The sequence below is a fragment of the Lampetra fluviatilis genome, chromosome 18 (assembly GCF_964198595.1).
Source record: "Lampetra fluviatilis chromosome 18, kcLamFluv1.1, whole genome shotgun sequence".
NCBI classification, from domain to species: domain Eukaryota; kingdom Metazoa; phylum Chordata; class Hyperoartia; order Petromyzontiformes; family Petromyzontidae; genus Lampetra; species Lampetra fluviatilis.
The window spans coordinates 12,373,500-12,389,491 of NC_136292.1; the positions used below are offsets into that span (position 1 = coordinate 12,373,500).

Consider the following 15,992-nt stretch of genomic DNA (forward strand, 5'->3'; position numbering starts at 1 on the left):
CGTCGACTCGATTCGTGAGTGGTTCGGATCGGTGTAAGCCAGCTTTAAACTCGCTGCCTGTAACGAGAAAATCCGAGCTCGACGGGCTGCCAGGGTAGAGAGGGGAGAGATCAAGCCCCGCCGGAGGTTGTCACACGTCTCCGTGGATGCGTATTGCTTATTTGGACGTTAATTGAATATCTTGCGGGGTCCGAGGCTCGTGGGACTAGTGGAGGTCTGCCGGGGACGCGCGACGCTGCCCGGTAGGAATATGTAGGCCGCATGCGGTCGGAGTATTTTTAAATATATAAAAAAATAATAAAAATCGTAATACTTCTATTACAGTGTTGTTCTTAACGATCACGTTGCGATACGTTGTGCGGGTTGTGTGTATATTTTTTTGATCTATAAGAGGTTTATGATTTTACCCTCATCGAGTCGTGTATATTCATGCGGCGTTACTCTGATTATTGATGCGTTTACCCAGCAAAGGTTCTCAGAGTCTCAGGGATTTTCTTTCAGGAGGATCCTGCATTGGGATGTTTGGCCAATTTCATCAGCGAGCGTTTGGCATGTGTGATGAACTGTACGAGAAACCCAACGGAAGACTATTCTATAAATAACCTGTTTAACACGAAGGCTTTCGCGACCAATATCCATAATTTATATATTTTTGGGTTAGATCGCGTAAATATGTGTCGTTAAACCCGCCACCACCCGACACAGCCAATTAGTAAGGTTTGTTACATAAACAGAACATGTCAATTTGTTACCAGTACATCACACCGGTGTGTTGGAAAGCAAACCCACAACATACTGTACCTACTCTAATCACCCACGAATGTCTGTCCCTAACGCTCGTGACGTCACTCCACATAGACCATCCCCCCTAATTAATATTCATGAGCAAGTGACGTAATTAGCGGGTGACGTCACTTCACATGGGGGGCCGAGGCGCCTCCTCCCCCCTCGGCGTCAACTCACAACCCTCACTACAAAGGCAGAACCCTCACGTCACGTGATCTCCGTAACGCTGTTGAGACATCAAAGTAAAAAGGACGTCGTGATGAACAAGGGATTATAACCTTTACATGAAATAAGTCTGTCACCGCGCATTGATGCAATGAATATCACGTCGCGGGCTGCTTTTCGCTCGCAAGTTTCAGATGTACTGCAATACACCCGTCACTTGGACGGGCAAAAGGCTCGTTTACTATATTAAAATAGCCTGGGTGGTGCAAACTCTCCTATTGAGTTCCCATTGCGGCACCTACCATAGTAATATGGAATTTCCACCATTTACCCAGCGCCGCCACATGAGTGGAGCACTGCGACATTGCTTCAGCAGATTATTTGGTGATGCTTGCTGCTGCTGTTGGCGCAATCACAGCGAACAAAAACACACTCAACTAATTCGGTAATAACTATGTGACCTTAAACGGACAAATATAGAACGGTCGACGTTTCGGGCAAGAGTCCTTCATAGTTACAGAAATGTGCTATGATGACGCGTCAATTTCGAGAAACGTCGCCTCATATATTTTACTTTTTAAGGGAATAGAGTTTTTGACGAACGTCTTTCGAGGTGTTTTGTATTGACATAGTTTTATGTTAATGTGGCACATTAGGAATGGACCACTCTTTTAATCATTTCCTCGTGTGTAACATTACAGTTAAAATCACGCAAAATATAAGTCTAATGAAACCCTTCGTGGGCTTTTATACATTACAACTTTTTTTTTAATGTACCTGTCGATCACGTGAACACTTGGAAATGGAAACGGTGTCTGTTGGTTCCGTTATCTCCTATTCATCATCGGATCTGTAGGTGGCGCTGTTTGTCAATCCTGGAACTGCTGCTGTGAAAAAGAGTGTTGCAGACAATCGTCAGCCCCCAGCCTTCTACCTATAGAACACACCTGGGGTCAAATATAATGAAAATGACAGAAACATTTTTGGCCGAAATTGCAATAACTTTTACATTGCAAAAAATATATGCAATGACCTAATCATGTCATTACATTCCCATTCTTCTTGGGTCTTTCGGTAAAGTCGCGTAGATAGGTTCACTTTACCGAAAGACCCAAGAATATTAATTCCTTCAGTCACGAAAGCTTTAGGTCAAGATTCCCATTCTTGCTATCCCGGGTGTCAAATCAATACTGATTGATGGTAGCAGTGCGTTTGACTGTTTACAAGGTTTTTTGCCCACGAGTTGTAAATACTGCATGAGAATACTGAGGCGCACCAATCCCAAGGAATGTGGGCCATTGACGTTTCGGTCACTACTCTAAATTAGGTAGGTGTGTCTGAGTTTAGCGGTAGGTACCGTTCACATTTACAAGATGAGTTAAAATCCTGTATGAGGTATACGCAGCTGACCGCCACCACCGGCATCTATTGAGGACTGACAATAAACTCGCATGCACTTGAGAATCTAGTTTAATCAAGTACGACCTCAACCTGGATTCCAACCCAGCAGGGTGTCAGTTCAGTGTCTCTGATGGCCATGTTTGTGGCCACTGAGCCTCCCAATTGTAAAAGTGGACCTCGGAGATGATTTGTGGAATGGACAACTAAAGCAAGGCAAAACGTCGTGGTATGAATGGTAATAACCTCTTGATCTTGTCCCTTAGTGTCGCTGTGTGGCAGTGGTGATGGTCCTGTAAGAGTTTTCCTTGAAGGACAATTCGACAGTGTAACCCGATAGCGGTGGTGGTGGTGAGACTTAACATTGGACGTTGCTGGTCAAATATTCACTGTGCAGTATCCTTATGATCTGGCCGAAGGAAGGATGTGATAGTGAGGTATGGCAATATTCATGACATTGACTGTAGTTGACATCTTGATCCTGAGCCACTCGGCCACCTTGTTATTTGATTTACAGGCCGCGTTGAGGTGACGTGGAGGGAGGGAGTGGGTGAGTGATGGACAGGTCCCAGGTTCATGCGGAGGGGAGGCTGGAGGTGCGAGGGCTGGAGCTGGAGGTGAGGATGGAGGCCGGCGGCTCCAGCCTGAACGTCGAGGTGCAGGACCCCTACTCCGGAGACTGCTGGAGGGCAGACTTCCAGCCATCGTGTACGTGCGCACTTTACGCATGCACCGTGCACAATCTGTGTGTGTGGATATATGTGCGGGCGTGTTCCTCCGGCAGGCTAGCCTGCATTGGCTGAGTCATATAGCCCACATGGTCAGCCACCGCATGCCCAAGCGGTATATCTTTGGTCAAATAGAGGAGCTAAACGGGCACGGCACGGGATAGAAAACAGATGGAGGAGGCTCGTGATGGATGCTACTGGGAAGTTGCCCTCCAGCAACAACACAGGGCCGAGCGTTGACGCTCATGGCAATGAGCAGAGCACTGGGCGGCTAACACGCAGTAAGTTGGCATAGTGGGGAGCATAGGTGGTGCATCTGTCAGTCACCCCGGTTAACCCGTAACATCTGGGATTGTCCTGTGACCTACGAGAAGCGAGCCTGCCTCACTCCACATGGCATTAAGGTGCACGTAGCGATAGTGCATTGGTTAGCACGATGTCCTACGAACCCGGTGACCCGAGTTCGATTACCGCTCATGGCCAACACCAGTGATGATTATCTGAACCAGTCCCAGGTCTCCCGTTCGTCGAGTCGGCCTCAAATGAATACCTGGTACGGCGTGTAAACATCGCTACTAGTGAGACAAAGGCGGCCGGGCGTGGTGCTGGCCACCCACCCCCTTCGTGTGCCATACCGGCCTTCATAGGTGCTCGCTAACAGCACTTGCCCCAAGTCTGTTAAGGCTATATGGGGGATCTTTATCTTTTACATGTGCTTGTGATTTTTGTAGATGTTGAAGATCTGACGCATAAAACCGGAAACTTCAAACAATTCTCGGTGTTCTGCAGCATGCTTGAGTCGGCCATAACGCAGGTGAGAGCCTCTCTGAAGCCTATGCCCAGGGGTTCTGAACCCTCACTGGACTGACAGCCCCCTGCAGCTGAGGTGTGGAATTCTCAGCGAGATTACAAACGAAAGAAAGGCAAAAGGCAGCGGGCGAGATGATGCAAAATTGCAGTGCAGAAAGAGTAGACGGGCAAAGTTGTAGCGGGTTGGAGAAATTGCATCGTCGCATTAAAAGAACGGCAAATGCCAACGCACATGGGACGGAGCGGAGGAGATGGAGCCGATATCCACGGCGCATATTCCCGGTCACAGTGCATTTAGTAGACAGAGTACGATATTGTCAATCGGATTCCAGAGGATTAACTTATTTTATTATTATTATTAATTTCCTTTATTCGTGAATATTAATTGATAGCTCTTCTTTGAATACACTGCATTATGAAGGTTATTATTTAACACCCATAATCCACCAAGAGAGAGCATACAGCTTTTGTAACCGTAGAATTGTTCATTTGTCAATCTGTCAATCACTATAGATCAGGGTGTGTGTATATATATATACACACACGAAAATACAGCAAATGTAGCTGTGACGGTCCCACCTGAAGACGGAGACTTGTGTTGCCTCCGAAACGTCGTGATTTAATTGATTTATTTTAATTTATTATTATTTTCTTATTTTTTACCTACGTGACTTTACCGAAAACACCTGAGAGTATGAATCCTTGCAGTCACGAAAGCTTCAAATCTAGAAGAAAATACAGCACTTTGTCAATCCTATAAATGTCCAAATGATGGCCCACTTTGTTGAGCTATCATTTGTGGCGAGGTCGCTTCTGAAAATTGAGTTTGTACCTCAGTGGGCTTCGCCTGGTAAGATGGGGATGGTTTAGTTGTATTTGTGTGTTTGGGTGATTTGTTTACCGTTCTTGTACTTTGCACTAAGATAGTGTTTTTGTTTTGGTTGTTGTAACGTTCTGACCCGCCTCTACTGGACATCTGTGAAAAAGAGCTTTATAGCTCATCGGATTCCTCCAGTATAAATAAATATTCTGATTCTGGTTTGACCATACTTCACCACACATACTTCAGAGTCATGACCACTCAAGTGAGCTGTGGTTGGGAATTGAACTCGGGGCTCCAGGTGTAGCGTGATCATGACTGCACCACCGCTCCACCCTTGTGATTAAGAGAGTCATTGTTTTTGTTGTATTATCAAAACTTCACTCTCATTATAATGGTAAAAAAAAACATTCAATTCAAGATCACATTGCCACCCCTTCTCAATTCGATGCATTCATTCGATTGATTCTATGCATTCATTAAATTGGATGCATTCAATAGATTATATGCATTATTTCGATTAATTCATTTAGATTCAGTAATTCGTCCGGGCTGTGCTGTCAACTGAGTGGCACCGTGGTTGAGATTGATTCACAATCGCAGGGGTCACAGCTTCAAATCACCACGTGGGGTTGATACCACTCTGTCATCTCTGTGTATGTATGTTGAACTTCTTTCGCACCGTACGTAGCCAACCGTGCTAATCAGAAGTGCGGGTGAAGGGGAGGGGGCATGGGTGCGAGGGGAGGGTAGCTGGGGGGGCTGTGGGTGGGGGGGCCTGGGGGGGTACCACTTTCGGGAAGGGGGGGGGGGTAGAATCAGGGTTTCAGTCGCCTGCGACTAAAATGGCTTCTCGGCCCAGTCACAGACAGTTGTCCTCTGGAAAGACTCGCTACGGCAATGTGGAATTTCCATCCAACACTCGTTTGAACAGGAGGACTCTGACCGTTGTCGTTGACCCGACTCGGCTGTTTATTCAGAGCAGCGAGTCGGTGAGCCTTGACCTCCTGACCTATGCCGACCTGGAGCGAATGAGGAGCCGTAAAGGCGGGCCGGCCATGCGGTCAGCGCTGCATCCCTCCACCGCCGCCACCACCACTCCCAGTGGCGCCGCCAACCCAGCACTCAACTCCAAGCGCTACCTCATTCTCATCTACACGGTGGAGTTTGACAGGTGCCCTCCGCCAGCAACAACAGCAGCAACAGCAGCATGACTGCAACACTGTTTCTTAATGCCATCACCACCGCCATTGTGATGGTGGCTGCGCACGTGGCCTGTAATCCAGCACCGCGGAGGCGAGGGTTGGTGGATCGCGTAAATGTTCTGAAACTCTCTTCCCCCGTGGGAGTCGAGGAGGAGCCATGACTTTGCTCGCCAGGAAGAGGCAGCACTGCAAGTCGAATAATCGCCATCCGTTTCTATCTGTACGGGGAGAGAGTTTTGTCCCCTCGCATGCGTGGGTTTTGTCGAGGTGCTCCAGTTTCCTCCCACTTGTATAATAAACAAAACTCTTTGTGAATTGGCTTAAAACATCAAAACATTTAAACTCAATGTAGCAGCAGGACCCTCCTGAAAAAGAGTCGTGCGACTCAGTGTGGCTCTCCTGGATAAATGAGTAAATTATTCATTACCATCATCAGCGCTGTCACCATCAGCAGCTCTGTCAGCAGCAGCAGCAGCAGCATTTGCAGCCATCACCGCTCATTACTACCAGTTACCACCACCACTACCACCAGCAGGATTACTGTGATCGCCACCACCGTCACTATCATATGCAAAATCACCATCGGCATCCTAATAACAAATCTCGTCACCAGAAAGCATTACTGACATCGTTGTCACAGCTGCACATGGCACACAGATGTACAAGCAGTCAAGCACAAAGGTGTACGTGCACACAGGTGTACATATACACAAGTGTACGTGCGCACAGGCATAGTCACACATGCACACAGGTGTAAAGGCATACGGGCAGACAGGTAAAGGTGTCCATGAGTACAGGTGTACAGACATTCAGGCACAAAGGTGTGTGTTGGTACAGGTGTACACACACAGGCACGTAGGTGTGTGTTGGTACAGGTGTTTCCAGGTGTACACACATACAGGCACACAGTTGAGTGGGCCTGCCACAGTAGTCCTGCAGGACTCACCGTGTCCGCCCGTTCCCCCTGCGCAGGATCCACTACCCGCTGGCGCTGGGCTACGCGGGGCGCCCGGATACCGCCACCCTGCAGAGAGCCGTGCGCCAGCTCAAGGAGGAGCTGTCCCACCTGCGGGGTCACCCGGGCGTCGTGCAGGACCACAAGCACAGGGAGTGAGTGCAGCAGCCACGCTCACCTCTCAACTCTGAGCCCGTCTACCCCATTGTATATCTCCTACGCACTGATATACGTGTGTACTTGGTACGTGTCCATTCCATGTACGTTTTGTACTTTGTTTAAAGGGATGCTGCCATGGTGTAACGCTGAGCACATGAAGTCTCGCAATCCAGAGGTCGTCAGCATGATCTTCCAGTGCGCCAGTGTAAATGGGTAAACCGTGGTTAATTGATATGAAGACCACGTGTGGTGGGGTAAAGTGTGATTTCTTCAATGTCAAATATCCTTTCATGGGGCTCCTAGATCTTCCTTAGCGGAGGCCCCTCTGCCAGCAGTGGGACTGAGCAAGCAATTGCACACCTGCACAACTCTCCCATTTTTCGCTCTGTATACTCTAAAGCCTCCTCCCCCATCGCGCACCAGGCTGGAGTCTCTCCAGCGCGACAAACGCGAGCTGGAGGCACTCGTTGCCCGGCTGCAGAAGAGAGCGGAGGGTGGCGGCTGCGGTGGTGCGAGCGACGCTGGCGTTGTCGGCGCCACGGCCGCCAAGGAGCTGCGCGTACTGCGACGCCTCGTGTCGAGCCTCCAGGAGGAGCTGGGCCGCGAGAGAGCCAAGGCCCAGCGCTCGGCCGCCAAGAAGTCGCAGGAAATCCGCAGGCTCAACGACGAGGTGCAAGCAGCGACCGTGACGATGAGAATTTTGTTGATCGTTTACACCCCCGCCTGAGCCTGGTGCTGTGTAACACAGCACGAGGCTGGGTGGGTCAGGGGGGTTTAGGCCTCGGCAAGGTAAGGCAATTTACCCTTTTTACCGGGTAAAAGGGTAAAGGTAAAGGGTAAAGGTAAAGGGTAAAGGTGTCGACATTCCAAGGGGTAAGGTAAAGGGTAGGGTAAAGGTAGCTTGGAAGAATTACCCGGTGGGGTAAAGGTAGCGCAAAGTATTACCTGGTAAATACGGTACCTTATTTACCGGTAAAAGCTCCGTGGCGCAGTCCGTGGCCTCCATTTAATAAGTAATATTAAAAAAAACTTTTTTTAAAACACGCTTTTAAACTCCACGACTCCAGTAAGTGGCCCCGAAGCTTGCCGTAACGTAAGGGGCCGTGGCCAATTACAGCCAACGTCAGTTGAGCGTGGACAATTAGACCCAAGCCGAAACATAACATATAAAAAATAATGTTTAAAAAAAAATATATTTTTATGATATAATATATTGTCATCAGTATGACATACCACATTGGGAAGTGGGTTAAAGTTGAGTTACAAAATTTGAGGATACAACGACGACGCCGACAACAACGACAACAACGACAACAAGCGTGTAAAATTGGAATAATCGAGAGTATTCTATATGAATAAAGCGCTCTACCTAGCATTTACCGCTATAAACCTTTTTCATGTGTAGTTCCCTAGTAATTACCCTGTAATCGGGTAATTTGTATGGGGTAAAGGTAAAAGGTAGGGTAAAGGTAGGCTCATTGCTTTTTACCTTTTACCTTACCTGCTAAAGGGTAAAGGGTAGGGTCGAGTGATTGTATTGTGGTAAGGTAAAAGGTAGGGTAAAGGTAGGCTCGTTGCTTTTACCTTTTGCCTTACCTTGCCGAGGCCTGGGGGGGTTCCTAGTGGCTGTGTCGGAAATCGTTGGTGCTGCGATGGCGTTGCAGCTGTTATGGCGTTGGCACCGTGACGAAGTTGGCGCAGTGATTGCGTTGGCTTAGTGATGGCGTGGGCGCCATGATGGCGTGGGTGCCATGATGGCGTGGGTGCCATGATGGCGTGGGTGCCATGATGGCGTGGGTGCTGGGATGGTGCTGTCATCATGATGATGTTGGCGCCGTGTGTCCATTGGTGCAGCTGGAGGAGGTGCGGGCGTCGGAAAGGAGTCTCCGTGCCCGCGTCAAATGTCTCAGCACCGAGCTGGCGCTGTACAAGAGGGGGTGAGTGAGCCCACGCGCATGTTCAATGATGCAACCAAAAAACACAACGGCTCTCGTAGATGTACAATGCACAACAACATAATGTAATAATCATACGATCGCATATAACCCAGTGGTACAGCCATCGAGCGTGCTGGCGCTGCATCAGCACCGGTGTCCACAGGCTGGAAGGCTCCAGGTGCCGGGATGTGGCAGGGAGGGATAGTGGACAGTGGGTCGGGGAGGGGGGGGGGGCTATTTAATTCTCAGCTCTTGGGGCCCACGACAACATCGCTGCCGCAACTGCAGAAGTGGTACACGGATGAGCCGCTTAAAATGTATTCTTGCACTCACGATATGGAACATCGAATGGTGTGCAAGAATATCGATTATTATTTAAGATTCGTGCAAATTGCATGAAAATCACATGTGAATGTTTTGCTAACTTTAGGATCGTAGTAGAAATGGAGTCGAGAATTCACATGAGGATGACAGAACTTAGAAGACAATGTAAACGAGATCTCTATTATAAATGGGATGGCACGACATATGAGGCAAATGAGGAAAATCAGACGAGGAATGGGACACTGCAAATTACATTGCAACAAACAAGATGGTACAGATGAGAAATAGGGCAAGCGGGACGGAACAAACAATATAAAGGAGGTGGTAAAAACAAGACAAGAAGAGAGGAGGTTCTTCAACAATGACCTCGAATCGTGACGATTCAGCAAATCACCTGGGCAGTGACTCATGCCCTGACTGACTCACTCATGAACTGATGGACTGATTCACTGTTGGACAGGCGGACTGACTCACTGATGAACAGACTGACTCCCTGATGGATGGATGGACGGATTGACTCACTGATGGATGGATGGACTGACTCACTGACTCCGTGATGAACAGACTGACTCTCTGATGGACAGACTGACTCCTGATGGATGGATAGACTGAGTCACTGATGGATGGATGGACGGATTGACTCCTGATGGATGGATGGACTGACTCACTGATGGACAGACTGACTCCCTGATGGACGGACTGAGTCACTGATGGACAGACTGACTCACTGACAGGGACGGGTGGACCGGCAGCTCGTTACTCAGACTCCTTGTGCCCCAGGAGGGTCACTCCCGTGCTGCCCCCAGCGGAGCGTTCCCGGGGCAGCGAGAGGGCAGCGTCCGGGGGCCCCGGAAGGGCCCGGGGTGAAGTTCGCTCCACGTCCCGCGAGAGGGAGAGAAGGACCGCGTCCAGGGAGGGGCGCCCCCCCGTCCGTGGTCCCCGCTCACGGACCCCCTCCCTGTCGCCTGCCGGTGAGGACGGACACTCGCCCACTCGCCCACTTAAACACTCTACCACTCACTCCCTACTCATCCACTCGTTCTCACGCTCACCTGCTCACTCCGAGCTTATCAAATTGCTCACTCATGCTCACCCACCCACTCACTCACCCACTCACCCACCTACTCTCTCACCCACTCACTCACCCACTCACCCACCCACCCACTCACTCACCCACTCACCCATTCACTCATTCACGCACTAACTCACTCACCCACTTGCTCACATGCTCACTTACTCTCCATTCACTCCCTACTCATCCACTCATTCTCACGTCACTTGTTCACTCCTTGCTTATAAATTGCTCGCTCACTCACTCACAGACTCACTCATTTGCGCACTCACTTACCCACTTGCTCATGTACTTACCCGCTCACTCACTCCCCATTCACACACTTGCCCACTCATTAATTTTCCCCACTCACTGCTTCGCTCATTCACCCACTCACTCGCTTAGACACCCACCCTCTCGCTCATTAACCATCTTCACTCATACACACACACACCCACCCACTCATTCACTTACTCGATCTTTCGGCCACCCACCTATTTTTAATCTAATGAGATATTTGATAGTCTGTTAAAATTAAATCAAGAGTGTGAGAGTATGTATATAGAACTGAACATATTTTTATTGTATGTCTGCTTGTATATGTGTGTATACTGTGGATGTAATAGGTGTATGTTTGTGTATTTTGTATGGAGAGTGGGGAGTGGTAGTGCAGTGGTTAGCGCGCTGCACTATTAACCCAGTCACCCGGGTTCGATTCCCACTCACGGTCAACAGCAGTGACAATCATCTGAATCGGTCCTGGGCCTCCCCTAGGTCAACTCAGTCACAAATGAATACCTGGTGTGGTGTGTAAGATATCAGTACTGGGCAGATGAAGGCAGCCAGGCGTGGTGCTGGCCACCCACCCCCTCGTGAGCTGTGCCGGCCTTCATAGGTGCTCGCTAACAGCACTTGCCCCAACAGTTTGTTCAAGGCTAAACGGGGGATCTTGGTTTTATGTATGGAGAGCAGTAGTGGAGTGGTTAGCGTATTGTACTACGAACCTGATGACCCGATTTTGATTCCAGTGACGATTGTCTAAACTGGTCCCGAGCCTTCCCTAGGTAGAAATTAAATTTGTACCTAGTGCGGTGTGTGTACTTCCAGCGCTGGAGAGACAAAGGTGGCCAGGCATTGGGCCATGCCGGACTTCATAGGTGCTTGCTAACAGTACTTGCCCCAACAGTTTGTTCAGGATATTTGCTCTTCGTGTGTGTGTGTGCGCTGTGTGTTTTGTGTGCTGTGTATATTGCGTGTGTATGTGTGTGCTGTGTGTGTATGTGTGTATTGTGTGTGTATGTGTTCTGTGTGTATGTGTGCTGTGTGTATTGTGTGTGTGCTGTGTGTATGTGTGCTGTGTGTATTATGTATTGTGTGTATTATGTGTGTATGCTATGTGTGTGTGTATTGTGTGTGTGCGCACATGTCCAGCAGGCCGTGTGCCGGCCTTTGACCCCACGGCGTACGTGCGTGAGCGAGAGCAGCGCAAGAAAGAGGCAGAGCTGCGTGGGTGAGAGATACACAACGCTCGCGCGTGTGTGAGAGATACACAATGATCGTGCATGTGTGCACACCTTGTGCTTGGCACCGTGATACACACACAGATAAACACTGAGCACTGTACGCACGGTGTGTATACATAAACACCGCACGTACCATCCCGTTGTGTATTACACTGCCGACTGCGCCTTGTGTACCGCACCGTGTATCCTGCCGTGTGTATCAGACTGCTTACCACCCCGTGTGTACCACACTGTGTGGTACAACACGGGGAGCAGTGGTGCAGCTGTTAGTGTGCTGCGCTATTAACCCGGTGACCTGAGTTCCATTCCCGCTCACGGCTAACAACACTGGTGACGATTAATTTGAACCGGCCCTCGGCCTCCCCTAGGTCGACTCAGTCTTAAATGAGTACCTGGTACAGTGTGTAAAAACATCGCCACTGGGGGAGACAAAGGCGGTCGGGCGTGGTTGCTGGCCACCCACCCCCTCGTGTGCCATGCTGGCCTTCATAGGTGCTCACGAACAGTACTTGCCCCTACAGTCTGTTGAGGCTATGCGAGGGATTTTTGTTCTACGCTGTGCGTGCCGTGTGGCGTGTCTAACCATGCGGCGTGCGCTGGCAGTTCGAGGCAGCGTCGCCGGGAGCTGCAGGGGACCCCGGGGAGCGGGGGCTCCAGCGGGGGCAGGGGTCGCCCGCGGTCGCGCCCTCCCTCGGGGGGACGAGCGCTCAACGGGCACAACACACGCAGCTCCTCCCGTGAGAACGCACAAACACGCACGAACACGCACGAACATTTGTGTGTGTGTCACTGTGCATGTCAGTGTGTGCGACAGGGATGTCCGCTGGCTCCCACATTATTTAACATCTATTTTGACCACGTAGTTCGTGAAGCCTTCAATAGCTGTACCGGGGGAATTTCCATTTGGTACAGATATAATGGGAGGCTGATCGACGCCCGGGTGCGATCAAGGGATGGCTCCCTATTGGTCAACCACGTTATGTATGCCGATGATTTGGTAATAGCAGCTCATTCAGAAGAGGAGTTGGAGACGCTGCTTCTGAGACTGGAGCGTGCCACTAAGAGGTGGGGCCTTACCATCAGCCCCACCAAAACTAAGCACCTGCCTGGGTATTTTGTACCATCGGACACTCCACCCCCACAACTCCCAATCGGTGATGGGGCAGTAGTGGAGAGAGTGGAGAGTTTCCCATACCTGGGCAGTATGCTTATGACCGGCTCCAGTTTAACAGCAGAGGTCTCACTCCGAATCAGTCGAGCGGCAATATCTTTTCATCGGTTGCGTAACGCTGTGTGGAAGCTACCTGGTCTGTCGCTCCGCACGAAGCTTCAGGTCTTCTCGGCCACAGTCATTCCCTCCCTTCTCTATGCTTGCGAAACGTGGACCACCCTAATGGAGCATCTTCGCCGGTTGGAAACATTTAGGCTGGCCTGCCTACGATCCATCCTGGGTTTAACCAGGCTGGATTGTGTGAGGAGCTCACAAATCCTTGAAAGATCTGGTCAAAGTCCCATCGGTGAGCTCCTCCGGCAGGCAAGGCTGCGTTGGCTGGGTCATGTAGCCCGCATGCCCAGCCACCGCATGCCCAATCAGCTTTTTTTCGGCCGGATTGAGGGGGCTAAACGGGCGTGGCACGGGCTAGAGAAGAGATGGAGTGATGTGGTACAGGAGGACGTGGAGCTGAGTGGACTTGCCGATGACTGGTACCAGCGGTGTCAAGATCGGCCTCAGTGGAGGAGGCTCGTGAAGGACGCTACCGGGCAGTTGGAGGCAGTCGCCCTCCAACAACAACGGAGGGCGGAGGAGCGACGCTCACAACAACGAGCGGAGCGCCGGTACAGTAGGGGGCACAGGTGGTGCATCAGCCAGTCATCTCGGTCAGTCGACCCGTGGCACCTGGGTCTGCCCCGTGACCTCCTGCCAGCAGGCGTTCGACACTTCACGTGGCCTCAAGGTGCACTTGGCCTGGCACAAGCGTCGTGGTGACGTCACCGCTACTTAGTGGCGAATGGCGGTTGTTGTTGTCAGTGTGTCAACGTGCGTGTCCGTGGTAGTGTAGTTGTTCGCGGCCTGCGCTGCACACTCGGTGACCCGAGTTGGATTCCCGCTCACGGCCAACACCAGTGACGAATATCTGAACCGGTCCTGAGTCGCCAATGAGTACCTTGTGCGATGTATAAACATCGCCACTAGGGAGACAAAGGCGGCCGGGCGTGGTGCTGGCGACCCACCTCCTCGTGTGCGGTGCCGGTCTTCATAGTCTCTTAAGGCTATACTGGCGGGGTGGGGGGTGTCTTTGTCTTTGTGATTGTATGAGTGAAGAAAACACCCTCTTGGGTATTTTGTGACATCAATAACTCCACCCCCTCTGCAAGAGTATGGAATGGTTGTATAGAAGTTGGAGGCAGTTCCGTATCAGAATAAGTGTGGTCATGACCACCTCTGGTTTGGCAGCGGAGGTCTCGCTCCAATTTATTGGAGCGCCATTACCTTTTCAATGGCTGCATAGCGCTAAGTGAAAGCTTCCTGGCCTATCGCTCTCCGTACGAAGCTCTGGGTCTTCTCGGCCAAAGTTAAGCCCACTCTTTTCTTTGCTTGCGAAACATGGAGCACTTTACAGGAACACCAGTGCCATATTGAAACAGTCAGACTGGACTGCCCAGAATCTATCTTGAGTTTAACTCGGCTGGATTGTGTGAAGAGCTCGCAAGTTAACCCATACGCCCAGTGGGGTTGTATGATAGAGGCTGAATGAGCATGGCACGGCCTAGAGAAGAGATGGCTGATGTGGTACAGGAGGACTCGGGGTGGACTTGCTTAAGACCAGTACCAATGGTGTTAGCATCGACTCTGTGGAGGGTTGCTAATGGAGGGTGTTACTGGGAAAATCCTATCTGGCCCTTCCAGAATGTGAACGTAAGTTACATCACTCAGTCACTGTCTGTACGAGACGTATGTATTATGTACGTATAGACGTGTGTGTGCAGTGCTTGTAAACAGCACTTGCCCCAACAGTCTGGTAGAGGCTATGTGGGGGGATCTTTGTCTTTGTGCAGTGGAGAGCGCCCACAGTCGGCGATCATCAGCAGGTTCCGGCAGCGACGCTGCCCCCTTTTCCGAGCCTCTCACCTCCGCCACGTGAGTCCCTCTCCTCCTCCTCCTGCTGCTGCTGCCACTGACACGATAGCCGATTCAACTGCTGCAGCTGAGAATGCAGCCCAGTACTCGTCAAAAACAAACAACTCTGTGACCCCTCTCAGGCAGTAGTGACACGACGTCCTTCAGGCTCGCATTACTCGTTCTCACAATCCTACAAATGCAACTTTTTCTTTTTCCTAGTAAGGCCCACCGAGCGATGTAGCTCTTTTTCACAAGCAACCTGGCTCTCACAAATGATAGCTCAACAAAGTGTCTGAAACCTTTTGCAAGGTATCATGTTTACATTAGCCAGAAAAAAGGGGAAAAACCCTATTATTACATGATGTAGATGCTTACTCTGATAGTGCGATGTCTTTGAACTGTGCGCCTTTTGGCATCATCTGGTCGAACACCGTATGAGACTAGGCTCTAAGGAAAGCTATCTCTGGTGTGGACCAATCAGTTTCAAGGACAATGCATAAATTATCAGAGTGTTGTTTTTCGTTTGCATTTTGACTGCAAGTATTGTGGTTAATGTAAACATGAGTCCTTGCAAAAGGTTTCAGTTTTGTCGCCAGAAAAAAGGGTAAAAACCCGATTATTGTGGTACGTGGCGTGGGTTGGTGTGTTGTGGCATGTGATGTGCTATTGTTTTCGTTGTCGTGTGGCATGGTGTGCGATGGTATAGCGTTGGCTGGTGATACAGTGTGGTGTCGTGTCATGTCGTATCATTGTCGTGCAATGTGTTGTTGTTGTTGTTGTGCAGAACCCATAGACGTGGAGGTAAAGCCGTGAAAAAGAGCTCCTGGGAAAGCCCAGCTGAAGTGAGAACTGCCGACACCACTCACCACTCACACAGCACCCACCACTCACCACTCACACAGCACCCACCACTCACCACTCACACAGCACCCCACCACTCACCACTCACACAGCACCCACCACTCACACAGCACACTACCAATCACACAGCACCCCACCAATCACTACTC

The 15,992-nt window shown here is 50.3% G+C and overlaps 1 protein-coding gene across 2 annotated transcripts in view; it reads left to right on the forward strand.

Moving 5' to 3' along the window:
- CCDC61 (coiled-coil domain containing 61) overlaps positions 1 to 15,992 on the forward strand; it is a 19,972-nt gene continuing 3,980 nt past the window's right edge. Inside the window, exons 1-12 of one of the 2 annotated variants that reach the window (XM_078864644.1) lie at positions 1 to 242; positions 2,867 to 3,057; positions 3,809 to 3,891; positions 5,688 to 5,881; positions 6,885 to 7,022; positions 7,450 to 7,696; positions 8,881 to 8,963; positions 10,068 to 10,258; positions 11,770 to 11,848; positions 12,465 to 12,598; positions 14,919 to 15,000; positions 15,767 to 15,824. In XM_078864644.1, the coding sequence (XP_078720770.1) occupies positions 2,907 to 3,057; positions 3,809 to 3,891; positions 5,688 to 5,881; positions 6,885 to 7,022; positions 7,450 to 7,696; positions 8,881 to 8,963; positions 10,068 to 10,258; positions 11,770 to 11,848; positions 12,465 to 12,598; positions 14,919 to 15,000; positions 15,767 to 15,824 (1,440 nt within the window). In that variant the 5' untranslated portion in view covers positions 1 to 242; positions 2,867 to 2,906. The remainder of the gene's footprint in view (positions 243 to 2,866; positions 3,058 to 3,808; positions 3,892 to 5,687; positions 5,882 to 6,884; positions 7,023 to 7,449; positions 7,697 to 8,880; positions 8,964 to 10,067; positions 10,259 to 11,769; positions 11,849 to 12,464; positions 12,599 to 14,918; positions 15,001 to 15,766; positions 15,825 to 15,992) is intronic. The other variant, XM_078864645.1, reaches the window with a different exon arrangement.